Source organism: Panthera tigris, chromosome D1 (genome assembly GCF_018350195.1).
Source record: "Panthera tigris isolate Pti1 chromosome D1, P.tigris_Pti1_mat1.1, whole genome shotgun sequence".
NCBI classification, from domain to species: domain Eukaryota; kingdom Metazoa; phylum Chordata; class Mammalia; order Carnivora; family Felidae; genus Panthera; species Panthera tigris.
The window spans coordinates 86,448,775-86,471,825 of record NC_056669.1 but is presented as its reverse complement, the minus strand read 5'-3'; the positions used below and the strand labels follow the sequence as shown (position 1 = coordinate 86,471,825).

At 37.8% G+C, this 23,051-nt stretch overlaps 1 protein-coding gene across 1 annotated transcript in view; it reads left to right on the top strand.

Annotated features, from left to right (window-relative positions):
- The window catches only part of CSTF3 (cleavage stimulation factor subunit 3), a 72,013-nt gene extending 49,816 nt beyond the window's left edge, over positions 1 to 22,197 (top strand). The window contains exons 4-21 of the mRNA XM_007082033.2: positions 848 to 880; positions 1,278 to 1,375; positions 2,406 to 2,472; positions 2,563 to 2,597; positions 2,688 to 2,814; positions 4,476 to 4,553; positions 5,978 to 6,140; positions 8,369 to 8,478; positions 8,842 to 8,958; positions 9,217 to 9,291; positions 10,930 to 11,073; positions 11,697 to 11,799; positions 16,115 to 16,184; positions 17,565 to 17,760; positions 19,890 to 20,043; positions 20,771 to 20,865; positions 21,008 to 21,068; positions 21,481 to 22,197. Of these exons, the coding sequence (XP_007082095.1) occupies positions 848 to 880; positions 1,278 to 1,375; positions 2,406 to 2,472; positions 2,563 to 2,597; positions 2,688 to 2,814; positions 4,476 to 4,553; positions 5,978 to 6,140; positions 8,369 to 8,478; positions 8,842 to 8,958; positions 9,217 to 9,291; positions 10,930 to 11,073; positions 11,697 to 11,799; positions 16,115 to 16,184; positions 17,565 to 17,760; positions 19,890 to 20,043; positions 20,771 to 20,865; positions 21,008 to 21,068; positions 21,481 to 21,683 (1,929 nt within the window). The 3' untranslated portion in view covers positions 21,684 to 22,197. The remainder of the gene's footprint in view (positions 1 to 847; positions 881 to 1,277; positions 1,376 to 2,405; positions 2,473 to 2,562; positions 2,598 to 2,687; positions 2,815 to 4,475; positions 4,554 to 5,977; positions 6,141 to 8,368; positions 8,479 to 8,841; positions 8,959 to 9,216; positions 9,292 to 10,929; positions 11,074 to 11,696; positions 11,800 to 16,114; positions 16,185 to 17,564; positions 17,761 to 19,889; positions 20,044 to 20,770; positions 20,866 to 21,007; positions 21,069 to 21,480) is intronic.
- The last annotated feature ends 854 nt before the right edge of the window (positions 22,198 to 23,051 follow it).

Sequence of the window (23,051 nt, the reverse complement as noted above, 5' to 3'; positions counted from 1 at the left end):
TTCTCTAACCAATCAAATTATCCACCTATCTGGGTGAAAAAGATTTGTCGATACATCACAGTTGAGCAACTGATCCCACCTACCATCTAATGAAAATATTCAGAGAAAGGGAAATCTAATCATATTTAACCTTGGTCTTTGCACGTGTTATTCCTCTTGCCTGGAATAAGTCCTCCCTCCCTTTACCAGCCTAACACCTCATCCTTAACATCTTCACTTTTTCCAGGAACTTTTCTGCAACTACTCAAGTCGGAGTTTTAGGCTTCTTCTAAATGCACCCAGAGCACCCTATATTTTCCTCATCTTGACATACTTTTCCATTACACTGTGAATTCTATGAGGACACAGGCAGACTATGCTTGTTTTGTTCACTGTGGTAGCCACAGTTCATACCATAGTGCCTAGGATATAGGAGGTTGACTGGGTGACTGAAATTTAATTGTAGTCGAAGTTAGCAAATCTTCTTGCAACTGTACTCAGATTGTTCTAGTAATTAGCTATTCAAGGAAAATAAAGCTTTAAGTTTGTCTTCATTGGATACATAAAGCTCTGTATGTCTTGTATATATTTCTGTATTCACCTTGTGACTTACACACTTTGAAATTTATAAAATTTAAACATAAATAGTTGATGAAAAGCTATCTGTGTAGAATCAGCTTACATAAGGCACATTTACAGTGCATAATTACCCATGTTGCACTCAAAATTCTATTTGTTAGTTTTGTAAGGCAGAATTAGTAGGAAAGTGTAAGGATGAATTTGCAAGATTAGTCAAAAATCTCAGGCATGGTGTTTTAATACTCTAAAAACAATAATGTTAATTCTACATTTTTCTCTTTCTCTTCAGATAAAAGCTAAAAATTATGACAAGGTTGAAAAGGTGAGTTCTCATAAACATACTTTGAATTTTATGCTAAAGTTTAACTCAGGACTTACCATATATAGGCAAATCTAGTAAAATGGTAACAATTGTTGAATCTAGGTATTGATTATATAAGAGTTCATTATACTTATTTGAGTTTTTTGTATGGTTGAAAATGTTCACAATAAAAATTTTGGAAAAGAAAATAATTATACTCTACTGACCAAAATCATGAGAATGATTTTGATTATCTAAACTGAAAATAGGAGGGATTTGTTAAATTTGCCATTTATCTGTAACAAGATAATAAATTAATGAAAATAGCTGAATTTGTTTTTTTAATGTTCCATTTCACCCACATACATGTGAAATTTATCTAACCATAGATTCTGATAATATTTTCTTGTATTTATAGCTATTTCAGAGATGCCTTATGAAGGTTTTGCACATTGATTTATGGAAGTGTTATCTTTCATACGTTCGAGAAACTAAGGGTAAACTGCCAAGTTACAAGTAAGTTAAAACAAGATCTTAAGAATAAGTCGTCTCCAGGCACACAGTCAACCCCACATAAACTCACACCTTCTCTTAACTTAGGGGAGACTTAAGAGTTCAAAAAGTCAGGGTTCTCTGAGAAGTCAGTAAACCTTGGGAAAAGTGCTTCAAAGAAAGCCACTGGTGTAGGTCTTATTCTGGAGAATCAAATCACCCAAGCCCTTCTTCTATATTGAAACACTGTACATTTGTTAACACCCAGTCACTTTGTTGGCAGGCTTGTTGTCAAACTAGAATTTCTATAACTAGAATTCTGTATTTTCTGTTCCTCATTATCTTTTATTATCTTATATTGAAGAGGAAGTTCTTTCTTCCTATATTTTACTTCAGAGCTAATACATCTTCAGACACAGTGTACCTCCTCAATCAGAGAATCAGATATTTCCACATTGGAATCTGCTACATGTAAGATTAGGCAATTTAAAGAATATAACAATAAGTGAAATATGGGCTTTAGTTTTGATAAGCTCACAAGCAGTAGTTAAGAAAATAAAGCATATACATTAAAGACATTGACAAACTAAACACAAAAGAAAGATATTTGCAAAGATGTCTTTACATTTTTGCTTAGACAAAAAGTTCAAATGCTGTTTTCATCTTATGATCAGAAGTTATGTTTGTGTCTTTAAAAAAAAAAAAAAAAAAAAAAAATATATATATATATATATATATATTTAATGTTTATTTTTGAGAGAGAGTGGAGGAGGGGTGCAGACAAAAGATCCAAAACAGGCTCTGACCTGACATATGGTGCCCAGTATGTTTTATTTGTAGATAGATATATTTTAATAATAAATGAATGTTTATTAACATGTATTTTGGGGTGCCTGGCTAGTTCAGTCAATAGAACATATGACTCTTGATCTTGGGTTGTGAGTTCAAGCCTCACATTGGGTTAGAGATTACTTAAAACTAAAATCTTAAAAGAATAATAAAACCTTTTTAGAAAATAAATAATTTAAATACATGTCTGTCACATTTATTTCAGAGAAAAAATGGCTCAAGCATATGACTTTGCACTGGATAAAATTGGAATGGAAATTATGTCTTATCAGGTAGACTTAAATTTTTTCCATATATATGCTATACACGTAATAAATTTGAAAATATCAAGAAAGATACTGACATTTTATTTTATTTCTTAGATTTGGGTGGATTACATTAATTTCTTAAAAGGCGTGTAAGTATTTTTATAGTTTTTTTTTTTTCCCATGTGAATAATGGCTTTAGCTGTAATATAATTGATAGCATTTTTTTAATCCAATGCCAGGGAAGCTGTTGGATCTTATGCAGAAAATCAGAGAATAACAGCTGTCCGAAGAGTTTATCAACGAGGTTGTGTTAATCCAATGATCAATATTGAACAACTCTGGAGAGACTATAACAAGTATGAAGAGGTAAATTAGGCCAGAGTAGTTTATTATTATAGCTAAGCCATTTTTAGTTTTTTTGTTTTTAATTTTTATGCATTGTGGATTTGTGGATTCTGGCCTCGTTAGTATAAGGTGCCTGGATATTAGTGCTACACAGGTTTGTTTTTATATTGATTGTAATCAAAGAACCATCCCTAATGTTTTTGGAAGGTTTTGAGAGTCTCCTAATACTACTGAGTTATTTTTTAGAGAATACCCTGGGAGAAATTATAATTCTTACAAAACCACTTGTATTCAGTGCTAAACCACACGGTCATGCATACACATTGCCATTCATCTCTTATTAAATGGGACCTTATTAGAATTGTTTCCAGGAGTAATGATCAGTTGCATTGCTTGTCTTTCATGTAGTTATAGTGCTGTGATTGTTGGCATGCAGGGAGGCTGCAGTCCAAGATCTTTGTCTCAGTGGCTTTTTTTTTTTTTTTTTTTTTTTTGAGAGAGGGAAGGCAAAAGTGAGCGAGGGGCAGAGAGAGAGAGGGAGAAAGAGAGAGGAGCGGGGCTCTTGCTCACCCGAAGCGGGGCTTGAGCTCACCTGATACTGGACTCTCCTGATACTGGACTTGAACTGTGAGATACGACCTGAGCCGATGTCAGATGCTTAACCAACTGAGCCACCCAGGTGCCCATCACTGGCATATTTTTTAACCAGCTGAGCTAATCGGCTTATATATGTAAACATACATGCCAAATAAGCTCTATTGTTAAAACAAAATTTCTGATATGTCCATTGTGATAGGGAAGAACTGTGTAGGGTATTGAAACTGTTCCCTCATAGGCATGAGCAGTGATTGTCAAATTTTTTGGTCTTAAGATTTTAAGAATTGATGAAGATTACAAAGAACTTTTAATTTTAATGTGGCTTTTATCTATTAGTATTTAGCATATTGAGATTAAAACTGAGAAATTTCCAAGATATTTATTATTTCATTTGTATTTCACAATAATAAATTCCTTACATTTTAAATTTTAACATAAATAGCATTAAAACAAACTGTCTTTTCCAAAGCAAGAAAAATTTAGTGAGGAGAGTGGCCTTGTTTTATATTTTTGTGAATCTCTACCTAACTTAATAGAAGTTAATGGGAGATTTTCATATCTGCTTCTAAATTCAACGTGTTATGATATTAATAACATCATGTAGCCTCTGAAAACCCCTGAAAGGGTCTTAGGGAACAGGACTCCTTGGACTACTTTTTGAGAATTACTAAGCGTGAAAGATAATGTTTATATCTCCATGCTACTTTGGCATTTGTTTTTAAAGTTATGCAGACCTAGTTAAAAAAGGACTTTTAAAGTGAAGCGATGGCTATTCACCCTGATGAATCTGTACAGAGTTCTTTATTAGTATAATCTTATATGAAATAATTGACCCTTTCCAAATGATTCCTTATCTTTAGAAATTCCTGATACATGGAGACTTACTGCCAGCTCCTAACAGATATAAGCAGATCCTCCTTGATCTCTGAAGCATGTAATGTGATTGAATCTTTATTTTATTAACAAAGTCCTTTAAAATAAAGAATTTAAAGTGACTTAGTAAATGAACAGATTAACTGTATTATGCTAATGTTAAAATATACTTAATTTTAAAATAATATACATTTCCCTTTGTTTTTTCCTAGGGTATCAATATTCATTTAGCTAAAAAAATGATTGAAGATCGGAGTCGAGATTACATGAATGCTAGGCGTGTAGCAAAGGTATGGGGTTCCGACAGGGCACTTACTATAATGATGGGTATGGTGTTTACACAAGAGCTTTCTTTGTCTGATGTTCCTCTTGACATTTTCAATTATTAGCAATCTTAACCAGTGACAGTTAATTGCATTGTCTGAATGGATGATATATTTGAAATGAAATACCTCTTTACATACATATTAAAGGACAAAAATAAAATAAATCAAGTTTAGAAAAAAATTTTTTCTTTCTTTTTTTTTTTTCCAGAGAGAGACAGAGAGAGAGGGGGAGAGAGAGAGAGAGAGAGAGAGAATATCTTAAGCAGGCTCCACACTGAGCACAGAGCCTGACATGGGGCTTGATCCCATGACTTGAGCTCAAATCAAGAGTTGGACACTCAACAAACTGAGTCACCCAGGTGTCCCTGGAAAATTTTTTTTTTTTAAATATTTATTTATTTCTGAGACAGAGACAGAGCATGAGCAGGGGAGGGACAGAGAGAGAGGGAGACACAGAACCAGAAGCAGGCTCCAGACTCTGAGCTGTCAGCACAGAGCCCAATGCGGGGCTCGAACTCACAAACCATGAGATCATGACCTGAGCCGAAGTCGGTCTCGCTCAACCGACTGAGCCACCCAGGCGCCCCCCAAAATTTTTTTAAAATACATAAACAGGGGGCACCTGGGTGGCTCATGTGGTTAAGTGTTTGACTTTAGCTCATCATGATCTCACGATTCATGGGTTTGAACCCCGTGTTGGGCTCTGTGCTGACAGCTCAGAGCCTGGAGCCTGCTTCAGATCTGTGTCTCCCTGTCTTTCTCTGCCCCTGCCCCATTCACTCTCTCTCTCTCTCTCTCTCTCTCTCTCAAAAATAAATAAACATTAAAAAAAATTAAAATACATGAGCGGGATATACAGACAAGGTTCTATCTACAGTTGATGAAACAGTTCTTATGCTTCCCTCCTATCTGCTCATACATATTTGAATACTGTACTACTTTGTGGTCTCACAGGTCTCAGGGACAGATTTTTATCTTGTGGGCATACCTTTCCATTCATTGACACTGTTAGAAGTTAGGGAAGATAGCCTAGTAATACCAACTATTGAAATTTTAAAAGACAGACAGTGTCTCCAAAGATGGCAGTAATGATGCCACCAGATCATCAGTCATGTTGATCTGTCAACTCCTCTGTCCTGGAGTGACCTCCTAGATCACCTGCAGAGAGGGCCCAGGGGTGTTTTGTTCACTCAGGCCTGGGAACTTGTTCACGGGTAAGTATTCCTCTGTTATCTTTCTCCCTGCTCTTAGTTTTTAGAGTATATTAACAAAGTGGTATTTGGGAAAAATAGGCATTTTGAACAAAGTATTCTAAACTGATCAATTCAATTCTGTATATCTGAGTTGTTCCTAGGCTCACCACAGAATTATAAATGCTTGTTGTCTAGGAATATGAGACAGTAATGAAAGGTTTGGACCGTAATGCTCCCTCAGTGCCTCCTCAGAATACTCCCCAAGAAGCCCAACAGGTGGATATGTGGAAGAAATACATACAGTGGGAAAAGAGCAACCCTCTTCGTACAGAAGATCAGACGCTTATCACAAAAAGAGGTAACTTGATATTATCCCACAGGCTATTTGTTACCTCCAGTCTTGTTTTTCTCTTATGTTCTTCAGATTCAATGAGTTCTATAGATCTATCTTCATGTTCTACCTTTATCTACCTTTATCATATCCAATCTACTGCTAAACCCATCCAGTCAATTATTTGTTTCAGATATTATACTTTTTAGTTCCATAAATTTCTGTTTTAGAAATATTTGTATTTTTAAAAAATGTATATTTATTTATTTTGAGAGAGAGTGAGTGCAAGTGGGGGTGGGGTAGAGAGAGAGGGAGAGCTGTCAGTGCGGAGCCTGTTGTGGGGCTTGATTTCATGAATGGTGAGATCATGACCTGAGCCGAAATTGAGTCCAGCGCTTAACCACCTGAGCCACCCAGGTGCCCCTGTATTTTTATAGTTCCTTTTTTATAGTTTCCATTTCTCTGTTGAGATTCCTCCATGTCCATTACCATCTTTTTCTTTATGTCCTTAAACATATTTATAACAGTTCCAAAGTCCTCATCTACTAATTGTAGATGTCTGCACTATCAGGGAGTTGGTTTCTTTTTCTCTTGACTGCGGGTCACATTTTCCTGTTTTGTCATAGTCTAGACAGTTAATTTTTTTCTTTTGGACATTGTACAGATATACAAATGATACATTATAAAGACTGGATCCTGCCATCTGCCTCTGAAAAATGTTGAATTTTATTTTAGCAGGGAGTTAAGTTACTGTCAGATTACCTGGACCTTGTTAGAATAGATCTGTTTTAGTTTTGCCCTTAATCTCAGGGTAAATCTCTTAGTCCTGGGACCAAGTTTTTACTCCTAAAAAAGAATGGAAAGTTCAAGGTGTTTACCCAGACCCTCTAACTTGATGGGACTCAAATTCTAAACTTGGTCTCTGTGACAGTGTGTAGCTGTTGAGAAACCTATTCCGCTCTTTCAGTCTTCCAGCTTTGCTTTTCACTGGAGCTGTTTGTATTCTTCTCTGTGTATGTATATTTCAGAGGCCTGCTAAAGATTTAAGGGCATTTCTGCTGATTTTCAGGCTCCACCCTCTGTGGCTCTCTCCTTTGGGGAATTTCCCCCCTTAATTTTCTAGCAGCTCTCGTAGTCCAGAATGCCATGTTAACTACTTCTAGCTAGTAAGACTTCAGTATTTGACTTGAGATCTAGCTATCCCAGAACTGTACACACAGGGATTGCCGCTGAGGGGAAAAGCCATATTAAATGTGGATCTTGGCCAGTGTGGTTCTGATTTTTTAAGGGCTCAATCTTCTCTGGTTTCTGTTTTGGCCACTGGTTTCTTTTGGTCATTCTCCTGCACCTTTAGATAGTTGTTTTTTGTATTTTTTGGTTTGTGATTTTTATTTTCAGGAAAGTCTGATAGAAACAAATGTGCTGCTGCCAGAACTAGAATTTTTCTCAGTCTGGCCTTGCTCTTACCTATAAGCCTTTGTAGGTAGTTTCCTTTGCCTATACCATTTTCCTGGTTCTTCCTGCACTTCACTTACTCTCTCATCTGACCAGATTCTTCTTCTGATCTGATCTGATCAGTCCCTTCTTCAGATTTTGCTTTAGATGTCAGTTCCTTAGTGAAGCTTTTCTTGAGTCCCTAAACGATGTTAAGTCTGACTGCTGTGAGTTCAAGAGTACACTGTATTTTCCTCATCATAATAGCTACTAATTTTTATAATTGCTTTCGTACTATCAGTCTTCCGAACACACTGTAGACTTCTTGAGTATAGGAAGTGTTAGTCACTGATATGTTCACAGTGTCTCTCACATTCCCTAGCATATAGTTTGTGCTGGGTAAATACTAATTTAAAAATTATGGATGGGGGCACCTGGGTGGCTCAGTTAAGCATCCAACTCTTGATTTCAGCTCAGGTCCTGATCTCATGGTTCTTGAGATCGAGCCCCACATGAGGCTGTGCATTGACTATGCAGAGCCTGCCCTAGGATTCTCTCTCCCTCTCTCTCTCTCTGCCCCTCTTCTGCTTGCACACCTGTGCACACTCTCTCACACACAAATAAATAAACTTTAAAAAATAATGGATGGATAGATGGGGCTTGGGTGGATAATGGTGCTTGAAATCACTAAAGCTTGTATTTCTAATTATCATTCATTATCGAGGGACTTGTTTTAGCCTACTAAGTTAGTTGTGATGCTTGTATTGATAGTTTCATAAATAATATTTATTTCCATTGAATGTTATGAATGTCTTCCCTAGTTATGTTTGCTTATGAACAGTGCCTGCTTGTACTGGGCCATCACCCTGATATTTGGTATGAAGCTGCCCAGTATCTTGAACAGTCAAGTAAACTGCTTGCAGAAAAGGGGGTAAGTATTCCTTGTCCCCATTTTGGCCTTTTCGTGGTTTTAATATAGCAATAATTTGCTAAAAATATAACACTGATTTTTGGTAATGAAGTATAGGTGTTGAAAATTTTAATCTTCTGTTAGTATGAAGCTTAGTGACACTCAGAGTACTTAGTCAAAATTATAGGGGCTGTTTCTTAAGGCATTAAAATGATGGTTTTTTCTGTATGTTAAGTAATATACAGAAGAAGTCTTTGGAATTTTTTTTAGAATCCAGACATGCATATGTGTCCGTATGTGTATATATATGAGTGTGTATATTCATTCTCTTTCAACTGTATTAAAATTATTGAAGAGTGAGCTTTCTTTTTTTTCCTCTCCTAGGATATGAATAATGCCAAATTATTTAGTGATGAAGCTGCTAATATATATGAAAGAGCCATAAGCACTTTATTAAAGAAGAATATGCTTCTTTATTTTGCATATGCAGATTATGAAGAGGTCAGTAACAATATTTAGAACTTTCTTATAATTGGAGTTTTTACTGTAGGACTGAATTACTTTTCTGGCTGCTTCTTTGCCAGGCATCTTGCTTTTAGTAGAGATGATGCAAAATGAACAGGTATTAGTCCTCAGCTCATTATATATTTATGCTCAAAGCAGGTGCCATTGTGGGGTACAGCCTCTGGATTCCTCAGAGCTCAAATCCTGCTTGTTTATGAATATATATTTATATCCACTTCTTCTCTACCACCTTAGAGTCGCATGAAGTATGAGAAAGTTCACAGTATATATAACAGACTTTTGGCAATTGAGGATATTGACCCCACCTTGGTGAGTAACATCATAAGTGTCTTTAACACCTTTGCTGTCAGCTTTAATAAATTTTTAATTTACACATATTACAATTCACTGGTTTTTTTGGATATAGTTCTGTGAATCTTGACCAATAACGTTGAGTCATGGGACCACTGTCACAATTATACAAAACACTTCAGTCACCTTGCAAAAATTCCATGATGTGACCCCCTTTGTAGTCTGATCTGTTCTCTTAGTTGTTTTTTTTTGTTTTGTTTTGTTTTGCTTTGTTTTGAATGAAGCAGAATGAAACAGTGGGGATTCCTCATGATCACAGTTTAAAGCCATTTATGGCACATAATTGTTGCCTAATAAATAAATCTTTTTAAGTAAATGGAAGCAAGAGAAACCAATATTCTGGAAAGGAATTGGACTGCAACTCACTTTATCCTGAATTCTGCTGTATAATAGTGATTTTCAAAGTCCTGAGTTTCTATAGAAGTGCAATGAAGCTTTTTTATCGGGAAGAGAAGGGGACAGGCCAATGTATGCGGCCCTAGAGACCCTCTGCCTCAAGTGAAATCTACACTGCTTTTTTGTTTGTATTGGGATTCCACTGTTGTATTTGCTTGCATTTATTCATCATTTTAAAATTCATTTAGCAAACTGCTCTGTGCTGTGTACCGTGCTAGATTCCAGAACTATAACAACAAACTGGAGGAAATCTCTTTCCTCAAGGAACTCCTAGTTCATTCATCCATTCATGTATCCACCTGTCAAAACTGGGTAACACAGTTTAACATCATCAAAACTGGGCAAATCAGGACCCTACTCATATTCCAGAAACATTTGTTCACTGAACAAATATGACATACTTATCATGTGTTGAGCACTCTGTGGTGCTGAGTATAAAATGACTCATTAACAGTTTATCAGTAAAGTTACATTATATGGTCTTTGGAAAAATAGAGTAGTGGGCTTTTAAAGCAATAAACCAGGAAAGTATAAAGTTAAACATATATTATTAAACATGCTTGTATTAGATCAAACCTTTTTAGGTGTTGGAATTTATTAATGAAATGTGTTCTAGTAGTTTCACTTTTATTTCCTCCTTAAAATTTAATTTGCATATTCTGGATTTAGGCAGTAGTTTTCATTGTACAACCTCATGCATATAGTAGAGACCTTGAATTGTACACTTTAAAGGGTGAATTTTGTGGTATGTGAATTATGTATCAATTTTTAAAAATTTATTTGTACACATCTTTAATACCAGAAAAACTTTGCTTGTGGATTTAAATAGAGCACTATCTATAAGCTTACTTTCTGTTGTCTTGGGTATTCAAGATTGCTTTCTTAGATAGGAAACATAGTAGTATAGGAATAAAGTGAGACTGTATTGGATGCTACAGGGATCACATTAGGCTAATCTGTAGAAAAGAAATGCTTTTGGGGCGTCTGGGTGGCTCAGTCGGTTAAGTGTCTGACTTCAGCTCAGGTCATGATCTTGCAGCTTATGAGTTTAAGCCCCATGTCGGGTTCTGTGCCAACAGCTCGGAGCCTGGGGCCTGCTTCAGATTCTGTGTTTCCCTCTCTCTCTGCCTTCCTGCCCCAACTCACACTCTCTCCCCTCTCTCTCTCAAAAATAAACAAACATTTTATGTTTTTCCATAGGTATATATCCAATATATGAAATTTGCGAGAAGAGCAGAAGGTATCAAATCTGGAAGAATGATATTTAAAAAAGCAAGAGAAGATACCAGAACCCGCCACCATGTCTATGTTACTGCAGCACTCATGGAGTATTACTGTAGTAAGGTAAGTGCTGAAATATAAAGGTAAAATATTTCCTTCATCTGAGATACATTAATTAAAAGAAAGATAGTCCTGGTTTCTGTCATTAAGGTTTTTTGTTTTAAGATATTTTTAAGTAATCTCTACACCCAACATGGGGCTTGAACTCACAACCGAGATCAAAAGTCACATGCTCTTTTGACTGAGCCAGCCAGGTGCCCCTTCTGTTATTTTGTTTTTGTTTTTTGTTTTTTAAGTAGGCTTCGCGCCCAGTGTGGAGCCCACCATGGGGCTTGAACTCACAACCATGAGATCAAGACCTGAGCCAAGACCAAACATCAGACATTTAACCAGCTGAACCACCCAGGCACCCCCTGTCATTAAGTTTTAATTGCTCCATATCATAAAGGAAGTCCAAGTGTATCTGTGTAAAAGTATATGAAACATCATCCAAATCCCCACTGCCTGCTTATTTATACCTTATTTAAGCCCCTTGGTTTTTTTTAGCTCAGCAATTTTTACTTAATATGATTTTAGTTTCCACTTTAATATTTAATGTAACTTGTTTAGGTGTTGTAGTTTTAATATTCTTTTGAGTATCTTTTCTGACATTTTATGGAAATCAGTACATTCCTCTCTACTTCTAGGACAAATCTGTTGCCTTTAAAATTTTTGAACTGGGTCTAAAGAAATATGGAGACATTCCAGAATATGTGTTGGCCTATATTGACTATCTTTCTCACCTCAATGGTAAGTCAATTCTAGATCTATAATGGTTATGTAATTTTTAAAATTTATTTATTTATTTTGAGAGAGCATGAGTGTGAGTGGGGGAGGGGCAGAGAGGGGGAGAGAGAGAGAGAGAGAGAGAAAGGGAGAGAGAGAGGGAGAATGAGAATCTCAAGCAGGCTCCACACTACCAGTGCAGAGTCCGACACGGGGCTTGATTGCACAAACCCGCGACATCATGACCTGAGCCAAAATCAAGAGTCTGATGCTTAACCGACTGAGCCATGCGGGGGCACCCCTGGCTATGTAATATTAAACCATCAATATCATTCTCTGAAAATGGGTTTCTTTCTTTCTCAAATGTATTACAATTCTGTCATCACACCAGAACCAGGCACTTAATAAGCACTCAAGAAATATCTGTTGCCTATCAACCATGAATTTGTATTTGAGTAATGGTAAGTGCCTTTTGACTCTACAGAATGATCTTTAATACGTCATCAGTGAAGTCACATCAGTAATAGGATAAAGCCTCAAATTCAGACTTGGGAGACACAGTTATTTACGGTCATCGCCAACGACTCTGGGCAAATCATCTCTTGTTTCCTGGGTGCGGGTGGAGGAATACAAAACAAATCTCTAGCCACCAAAACTCAAAAATGACAAAGTAGTAAAGTGAACTGCTTACAGCTTACTGGGGAAGAGATTTCAAAAAGAAACATTAGGTTTATTCCCATCTTTATTTCCCTGTCCTGTTGTATTAATAATAATAGCCATCCTTTACTGAGATCGACCTTTTACCAGGCACTGAGCTAGGGGATTCAGGTACATGTAGATGTCTCATTTGGTCTAGTTACCCACAGTCCAGGATATGTAATTTCTTGGCCAGCAGTGATCTGGTATAGAAATTGGTTTAATAAAGAAATATACAATTATGTGTCATGTAAATGAGTTAGATATCACAGGTATATATCAATGCTTTGAATGAGATAACATTCTTTATATAAGTAGAGAGGAATAAAACTTAAGAATGATTTTATATTTTAGCTTAGTGATTCTACACTCTGGAAAAGGACTGAACTCCAGAAAATGAGACATGGAGCATTTAATTAAAAATTAATTTTCTCATATAGAATTAATGTTCCTCACCAATTGCAAACTATTTTGATTTTTTTAGAATACCTACTAGTAGGGGCACCTGGGTAGCTCAGTTAAGCATCCAATTCTTGATTTCAGCTCAGGTCATGATCTCAACCATTAGTGAGTTCAAGCCCTGCCCTGGCTCTATGCTGACAGAACAGAGCCTACTTGGGATTCTCTCTCCCTCTGTCTCTGCCCCTTCCCAATTTGGGCACACCCTCTATCTCAAAATAAATATAACTTAAAAAAATAGAATAACTACTAGTATATATATGTTATTCTAAAAATGTGGATGCCGGGCGCCTAGGTGGCTCAGTTCGTTAAGCATCCAACTTTGGCTCAGGTCATTATCTCACCGCTCTCGTGAGTTCGAGCTGTGCTGACAGCTCAGAGTCTGGAGCCTGCCTCAGATCCTGTGTCTCCCCCTCTCTTTATCCTTCCCGTACTTGCACTCTGTCTCCCTCTCAAAAATAAACAAACATTAAAAAAAATTTTAAATGCCGATATATGATATAAGCATTGTCTTCCAACATCAGTGTTTTACATAGTTCATTCATTTGTTCATCCATCCGTCCATCCATCCATCTATCTATTCATCATCTATTCAATACCTTCAGGACCTTCTGGTTACTAGAGTCCAGGAATACAAAGGTGACTAGGACTCTGTTCCTATCAGAGCATTCTCATGAGGGAATCCAATGTGTAAACATAACTATATCAATGTCTGGTGTTTAATTGTAGCATTAGTTCTTGGGTTAGGTGTAAATCTGGTTTCCAATTTCTCATCTGCAGACCAGTCATAATAAGAATGCCTCTTGTAGGATTGTTGAGAGGATTAAATGGGGATTAAATGGGTTTTTGCATGTGGTTGACCTCTACATGGAATGTGGTATGTATACTGTAAATGTGAACTAGTTATGATGATAGTGGCAAAATCATAAAAAAAATGTTCTGCTATAATAGAGTCCTGAATGAAGTACAGCACTTTGGAAGCACAGAGAAGAAAGTACAATTTAAGTTCTGAAGCTATGCTGTGCAGTTATAGCAGCCACTAGACTACTGATTATTGAGCACTCGAAATATGGCTAAGGCCAGGGGCATGTGGGTGGCTCAGTCGGGTCAGTGCCGGACTTCAGCTCAGGTCATGATCTCGCAGTTTGTGAGCTCAAGCCCCTCATGGGGCTCTGTGCTGACAGCTCAGAGCCTGGAGCCTGTTTCAGATTCTGTGTCTCCCTCCCTCTCTGTTCTTCCTCTGCTCACACTCTGTCTCTGTCTCAAACATAATTAATAAATAAATAAATAAATAAATAAAACATTTCATTAAAAAAAAAAAAAAAAGGAATGTGGCTAGGCCAAAATGAGATGTGGTGTGAGTGTAAAATACATACCAGGGGTGCCTGGGTGGTTCAGTTGGTTAAGCGGCCGACTTCAGCTCAGATCATAATCTCTCGGTCCGTGAGTTCGAGCCCCGTGTCGGGCTCTGTGCTGACCGCTCAGAGCCTGGAGCCTGTTTCAGATTCTGTGTCTCCCTCTCTCTGACCCTCCCCTGTTCATCCTCTGTCTCTCCCTGTCTCAAAAATAAATAAAACGTTAAAATAAATAAATAAATAAATAATAAAATAAAATACATACCAGATTTCAAAGACTCAGTACCAAAAAAAGAAAAAAAAAGTAAAATATCTTAATTTTTCATATTAATTACATGCTAAAATAATTTAGATATATTGGGTTAAGTAAAATATATTAAAATTAATTTCACCTGTTTTTACTCTTTTAAATGGGGCTAGCAGAAAATTTAAAATACTTATGTTAGCTTGCATTGTATTTCTGTTGGACAGTGGCATTCTAGAGGCAACGTGAGATGGGTCTTAAAGGATGAACATAGCCAGGAAAAGATGTAGGAAAATGCATTCTTGCCGGTAGAGAACACAGCATGAAAAGCAGTGGGAAACTTATGTGGAATGGTAGAAAGTGTCTGGAGCAAAGCTTGGATTAAAGTGAAAAGAATAAAATATTTTAATCTCTTGGTTTTAGTTTGCATACGGTCATGTAGTAAAAACTGAATAACTACCTAGAGTCAATAAAAACTAACACTGCTGGATTTTTTTCAAACAACTTTATTGAGGTATAGTTTATATACCATAAGTGCACCTGTTTTAAATATAAAATTCATTGTTAGTAAATTTACTGCTGAATTCTTTAAAAAAATTCCTTAAAAAAATTTTTTTTAAATGTTTGAGAGAGAGAACACGTGAGCAGGGGCAGGCAAAGAGGGAGGGAGACACAGAATCCGAAGCAGGCTCCAGGCTCTGAGCTGTCAGCACAGAGCCTGACGCAGGGCTTGAACCCACAAACTGTGAGATCATGACCTGACCAACTGAGCCACCCAGGTGCCCCTGAATTCTTAAATTTTAATATATCCCTTAACAAGAAGTGTTATTTTCCTGCTTCCAGCTACAGAAGACCTCCCAAGACTTCAGTTTTAATTGTACCTATATAAGAATTTAAAGTAGTTATGTAGAGAGCAGTCCTGGTACTGCAAAATAAGAAAATCACCAGTATATAAATTTGAGCGTGCCACCCATCACAGTCCACGTACTTAAAAAATATCAGTAGTCTGACACAATGTCAGCACATACGTAAGTTATTTTTATTTAAAAAAAATTTTTTTAAGTTTATTTACTTAGAGTGAGTGAGAGCACGTGAGCATGAGTGGAGGAGGGGCAGAGAGAGAGAGAATCCCAAGCAGTCTCCATGCTGTCAGCTCAGAGCCTGACATGGGTCTCAACCCTACAACTGTGGGATGATGACCTGAGCCAAAACCAAGAGCCTGATGCTTAACTGACTGAGCCACCCAGGCACCCCTAATTTTTGTTATTTTTAAAAGGCCAGTGGGATACCTCATTTAGATATCATACTGTTATAAATCATTAGACATTATAACTGCAGTATATACAGAAGGAGGGGTGAACTACAGGTAAAAAGACCTGGCTTCCAGTTACAGCTGTTATTCAGTAATAGTGAGCCAGATCAACTCAATCCTTTTGAACCCCAGGTTAACCCATCTATAAACATTGGGGTAATGGTTACCTTTCTGCATAGGACTTTTATGAGAATTATAGGAGATCATGCATGTGCAAATACACTGTTGATTATAAAACAATTTTAATATTTAATATCTTTTTTAATATCCTAGAGGACAATAATACACGAGTTTTGTTTGAACGCGTTTTAACATCTGGAAGCCTTCCTCCAGAGAAGTCTGGGTAAGCTGTTGGGAAAACTTGGTTGGGTTCTAATGGCAGCTTTAATACTTGAATTTGTGATCTCTGGATGAACATTTCTTGAGTATAATTTCAGGAGATGTTTCCCTTTTCCCTTGAAGCTTACTTTACAAATGCCTACCTGTAATATTTTCATACCTGTTTAAGATTTTTAAGTTTATTTTTGATCGAGTGCGAGAGTGGGAGGGGAAGAGAGAGAATCCCAAGCATACTCCACACTATTAGTACAGAGCCCGACTCGGGGCTTGATCTCACAAAACATGAGATCATGACCCGAGCTGAAATCAAGAGTCAGACACTTAACTGAGCTACCCAGACGCCCTCTTTTTTAAGATTTTTAAAAAGTGTTTGCCTACTGATTACATATTTAAGAGATGTGTTAGCAATTTATTATTTTAATATATCTTCCTACTTGACTATGCCTCTAGAAATTAACATGAACAAATAAAGTTCTGAAAGTTTTGTTACTCGAGAGCAGTGACTCTTACATATTAAAAGTTACACCAGACATATTACATCCCTGGTTTATGCTTTTGACTCCATCATCAGTTTTACCAGAGGAACATGGTGTAGAGCTACAGTATAAATAAGGCTTTGGAGTCTTGGGTTCAAATTCCAGCTCAGCCCTTTGATTACACCTTGGGCAGATTTCATGACCTTTCCAAACCTTATGTCATTGAGTAACAATAATGTCTACCACTGTGGACTTTTCGTGATAGCCCTATTCCTGGTATGTAGTAGGCATTCAGTATGTTACTTTAGCACAAAGGTGCTTAGTGACAGTTAAGTAGAGTCTCAGAATTAATTTTGGCTGTTATAACAGGTGCTGAGGTAAAAATACGTCCCAAATAATCTGTTAAGAAAAAACAGCAATATTAGATTTTAGAATATATTTTTATTCATACATTGAGTGAAGAATGTATTCTACAGAATAATTCATGCCACTAAACAAAAAGCCACATTATTCAGGAGAAATTGGAAATCTGTGTATGTTCCTTTTTCAGCTCTCCCTGCTAAAGTTTACCTTCTTTAAGGCAAATGTGCTCTTACCACAGGGGATAGGAAAATGTGCTAAATAAGCAAAAACTCAAAAAAGGGCTTATATATATACTACTGTGCAGGGCGAAGTGTTATGATGTCTATAATTCACTTTCAAATACTTCATCAAAAGTAAGATTAAGTACTGCAAAATATTAACGATTAAATCTTAATGATGATATATAGGTTATTTGTTATACTGCCCTATAGTTTAATAAGAGCTTTTTGTAATTAAAAGGGAAGGCGGGACCTTAAGGCTTTTTTTGTAAATGGGCTCCCTGTTCCAAACCCAGAATAATGAAGTACTGATTATACTTATTACAGAGAAATCTGGGCCCGATTTCTAGCTTTCGAAAGCAATATCGGTGATCTAGCTAGTATACTGAAAGTGGAGAAGAGACGGTTTACAGCATTCAAAGAAGAGTATGAAGGCAAAGAAACAGCTTTGCTGGTGGACAGATACAAGTTCATGGATTTATATCCTTGCTCTGCAAGTGAACTAAAAGCGCTTGGTTATAAGGTATGTACTTAGGATCAAGATGTGTGTCGTGTCCCTACTTTTCCCATGTTTTAGAATAGCTCATGGATACACATACCTCTAAAGCAAATTCTGAAATAGAAATTAGTTTCAGAATAGTTTTCCAGAAAACAGGAAAAAAGTTCAGGGATTTTTCTTGATTTTGAAACACTCATTCAAAAGAATGAGATTTAACAAATGCTTACGTCCTTCCCATGACATTGTCAACACCCTGTATCTTCTGTCCGGTGGGCAGATGGAGGTATTGTGGAAGGAAGAAAATTTCTAATAGTTCTTAAAACGATGAACGTGTTTTGATAGCTCTTAAACCAAATGTAGTTCCTGTGGGTATAATGAAGAACCCTCACTACTTATTTATAAATCAGTACAGTTCCCTCAGAGATTTGTATCTCAAAACAGTACTTCAGGGGGGCTCTTCAGGAAATTAGCTTATCTAGGAATGGAACTCTTCATAGACATCTGAGTCATAAGAAAAGAAATCTGGCCCTGAACCTGTTCAGGTCAGGGGGAAAGACATTAAGGTTTATACAGCTCCATCAATAATAGCCCTGGCTGAGAAAAATATTATTCTATCATTTCTTGATTCCCCCCCCCCCCCCCCCCCCCCGTGTCATGAAAACAAAGACCAAGATGGAAACCCAAAGGGAAGCTATATCCACAGAATCTTAGGTTGGTCCCTTTATGCCAACCAGCATTACGATGTTCCTGACTATCATTCTCCATTTCCTCACCAGGTCTTGCTGGTCTGGTGTGTGAACCAGATTTAAATGTTTGAGAAAAATTACCCATACATGAACTTCAGACCTTTTTATTAATGGAAACCCCAGTTCTGTGCCAGTCCCAGATCCCTATTCTGTAACTTAGGGGTTACTGCTCAGGAATGATTGAGTTCTGCTTCTAGTTTAAGTACTTCTCAATGAAAAGCAAAAGACCTTTTAAGACCCCGCTATGTGAAGTTATTAGCAAAGACCATTTCAACTTTACCAAGATGAAAATGGAAATGAAGGAAAATAGACCTTACTCTTTCCAAGTAGAACTACTTCTTAAATATGAACTCTCCATCCCATATTTCTATTTCTACTCTTTCATTTTTGGGGAGAAAGATTAAATGTACTAGAGTGTATATATAATGGGAGAAGGGAAGAGAAAAAAAAGCAATTCCCAGTGGGCCTACTCATTTAGATCTGCCACCAACTGCATTTGAACAAAGGTTGAGAAAGCAAAATGCTCTTCTACCTGTTGAGGGTGGCAAAAGGGGCTCTTCTGGTTGTGGTCAGGCAGGCTGATGCCAGTGCCTATAGCAGAGGAACTCCTCGGGGACGGGGCCTCCACTGCTAGGTGGCCACACTGCTCCTTTTCATCCATCTTAGAGAATTGTTCTCAGCCCTGGTGGGGCATTGCTGATAAACTATAAAAGAGGATGGTGGATGGGTTTGAGGTCAGAGGCCTGTGCCCCCAGTCCTCACTCTACTTTTTAGCTATAGGACCTTGAAAATATCAGACCCTCTTTGAGCTTCAGTCCCTTCTAGAAAATGGAGAGGCTACTATTGGGCTCATCAAAGAGGGAATAAATGGCTAAAACCATCTGGACAAATAGTGGCTGCTCCATATATATTTCTTCTCCCCTGTAACAATAGGTTGGGGATAATCTTTTATTTTGCTAACAAAACCTTATAACTAAGTGACTGTTTTAGCTTTCATAAAGCAGGACTTCACTTAACCCAGCTTCACTTAAATTCATACTGTTCAATTCTAGTAGAAGGGAAGAGTCAGAAAAATACCTAAAATTGTAAATTACCCCACTCTCTACCTGGCCCAGTCTTAAGTACCTACCCAGAAAATCTTGTATCTAGCCCACAAATGTCCTACCTGGTAACGTGGAGTCTAATGATTTCTTACCCAGGGTTAGGGGAAGGTTATGAAACACCTGCGTAGCATTCCTTATTGAGTATTTAACCGTCTTTACCATCAGATTCTTACTTATCCCTCTTGGTTCTCTTTCTGTGGTTTTAACCCAGTGATTCACAGTGTATCCTCAAGACTGTAGAACTGCACAATTATACTCTAAGTCCCTTTTTCAGGTTTAGGATTCTTCTGTTCTGCATTTTCAGGATGTCTCCCGGGCTAAGCTAGCAGCTATAATTCCAGACCCAGTTGTAGCTCCTTCTATAGTGCCTGTTCTGAAAGATGAAGTGGATAGAAAACCAGAATACCCTAAACCAGACACTCAGCAGATGATTCCATTTCAGCCACGACATTTAGCACGTAAGCCATGACTTTAGATCCAGTACTGAGACCTCTGTTTGTTGATTTAAATCCAGAGGTGGGGGTGGGGGAGTGATGTGACCTTTCCATTCATTGTAGGTTAATTATTAGACTCAGGGTGACCATGACAAGTGACTTGGCTGCAATCTTTGAAGCAAGAAGAGTTAAGAATGTCTTTAAAAACAACAACAACAAAAAAACCCTCAATGATCCAGATTCTAGTAACCCATTTTGGCAGTGACATTAGACAGTCTTCAGAAATGCTGCTATATACAAGTTACCTGTACAACTGGAAACTTACTGCATGATGCTATTTGGTATCATTTATACTTACTGATGGGTAGTAGCCCCTCTAGATCCTATGTGAACAAGGCCCTTATGATTATGTTGTTGAGTAACGGACTTTAAACAGGATTGCTGAACACCTGATTTATGAGGCTTAGAAATGGTCTTTGACAAAAACTGACTCAGGCTCAGCCCCCGGGTTGTCTTACTCAAAGTCACTTGTTAACTTTTCTGCCTCCCAGTGGCCATGGGGTTGAGACTGCTCTGTCTCATCCACTTTAGTTTGGTCAAACACGTAAAGCACTAAAAACAATTTAAGATGTCCAGAACAAAACAACATAGACCTAGAACTTTATGTATAAATTACTTCTTACGGATTTATTTCAGCTGTTTATAGAAATTCTTACATCCTATTTGATTCCCACCCTTTCTTCTCTCACAGCACCAGGCTTACACCCGGTCCCCGGTGGCGTATTCCCAGTACCACCTGCAGCCGTCGTTTTAATGAAACTTCTCCCTCCTCCCATCTGCTTCCAGGTTTGTTTATTGTCTTCCTGATAGATGCTTGCTCTATGGGTTATAAAAACTGTGTGCTTCTTTTCTTGTCTCACGGGAAATGTAAAGTAGCACAATTCTAACTTGTCAGATTATTGGAGATTAAAATTTGTGTCACCAACAGGGTCCTTTTGTACAAGTGGATGAACTGATGGAGATTTTCCGAAGATGCAAGATACCAAATAGTAAGTGACGACAGCTCCACCCTAGAGCCGAACTCACGTGATCTCCCAGGCAGGAGATGGTTATTCTTTGCCACTGAGGTTTCCCAATCCAGCTAGCCATCTTGCAGGAGTACAATGAACCCTCAGAGCGATCCAAACCCTCTTTGATACAGAGAGGCTTGTTCATATCCTAATGTCACTGAGTAAAAAGTGGGTCTTTTCTATTCATGTGAACATGCACTGCGAGTTGGCTTTTGAAAGTAATTTCAAGAGCAGCTTTGGTCTTTAATTATGTAGTATCACTACTGCTCTCCCTTGCTCTGCTAATAGTAGGCTATGAAATCAACTGTAAAGTGTCCAATAGCAGGGCAGTCTTTCACAGGAGCGGACTCTGAAAGCTCCTCCAACAGTCCTTTCCGTTTTGTTTGCGTAGCTGTGGAGGAAGCTGTGAGGATCATCACCGGCGGCGCCCCAGAGCTGGCTGTAGAGGGCAATGGCCCAGTGGAAAGCAACGCAGTACTCGCCAAGGCCGTCAAAAGGCCCAACGAGGATTCAGACGAAGATGAAGAAAAGGGAGCTGTCGTCCCTCCTGTTCATGACATTTACAGAGCGCGGCAGCAGAAGCGAATTCGGTGAAGCCGGCTCCAGCCCTGCCTCTGAAAGGAAACTTATCCAGGATTCCCTTTTTGCCTCTTAAGTCATATGTTTAAAAGAGACAATGCTTTGTTACAAGGTCCTTGGAAACAAAGTTGTATTGTCATTGGTGCCTCTATCATATGGTTCTTGAGAAAAAACAAACCAACCTGTGTGAAATTTAGAATACAGAACAGACCTATGCTGTAAGCAGAATTAGGTTTTCAAAAATGTGAGAACAGCACAAAATGGCAGAACCACATTTTGTTCCCTCTTCAAGGGTGTCTTGTATGTGCCGCTTGAAGACTTGTGAGTTTTCAACAGTTTTATTTTAAAAACTGGATGGCTTATGATTGTAAAGCATTTTATCACATTTTCTGAAAACAGTTGTTCTCGGTTTGCTTATGTAGAGTCCTGCCTTATTGTTTGTTTTTATTTATGGCAGAATGTATGGAATCTGTTTTGTAGTTTAAAATTTTAAAACAATCCTTTAAAAAATAAAAGGATCTCAAAAATGTCATGCCTCCTGCTGCTTCCTCCATTCAGAACGTATTTAAGGGGCACCTGGGTGGCTCAGTCAATTAAGTATCCGACTCTTGGTTTCAGTTCAGGTCACGATCTCACAGTTCGTGACTTCAAGCCACACATCAGGCTCTGAGCCGACAGCATGGATTCCTTCTCTCCCTCTCTCTCTGCCCCTCCCCTGCTCACTCTTTCTCACAAATATTTTTTTTAAGAAGAATGTATTTAAAATAGAGACTTACGGGGCGCCTGGGTGGCTCAGTCAGTTAAGCGTCTGACTTCAGCTCAGGTCACGACTCACAGTTCGTGAGTTCAAGCCCCACGTCGGGCTCTGTGCTGATAGCTCGGAGCCTGGAGCCTGCTTAGATTCTGTGTCCCCTTCTCTCTCTGCCCCTCCCCTGCTTGTGCCCTGTCTCTCATAAACAAACAAACATAAATAAATAATAAAGCAGCAACTTATTCAACCAATACCATTTAAAAATAGATGACAATACAAAGAAAAGTCACCTTGTATTTACTATATGTATACATAACTACATGTCCTTTCCTGGTCTTAGTACTAACTGAAAACATGAGGGATCTAACGTTAGGAGGCAAATTAAACATTTCAGAAATCCTCAAATATGAACATACTTATCCCAATCTGAGGCAGATATTTTACCTTTCATCTCTCTTAAAAGCAATGCTTAGTGCTCAAGAACAAGTTCTTTATGACCTACACACAGCATTAAATTGTAAGTCCAAAGAATTAGGTTCCACTCCTTGTTAGCAACAGTACCTCCTCTGACTCATTTCTAGAAAAACCACTAGACAGGGGTGCCTGGGTGGCTCTTTCAGTTAAGCATCTGA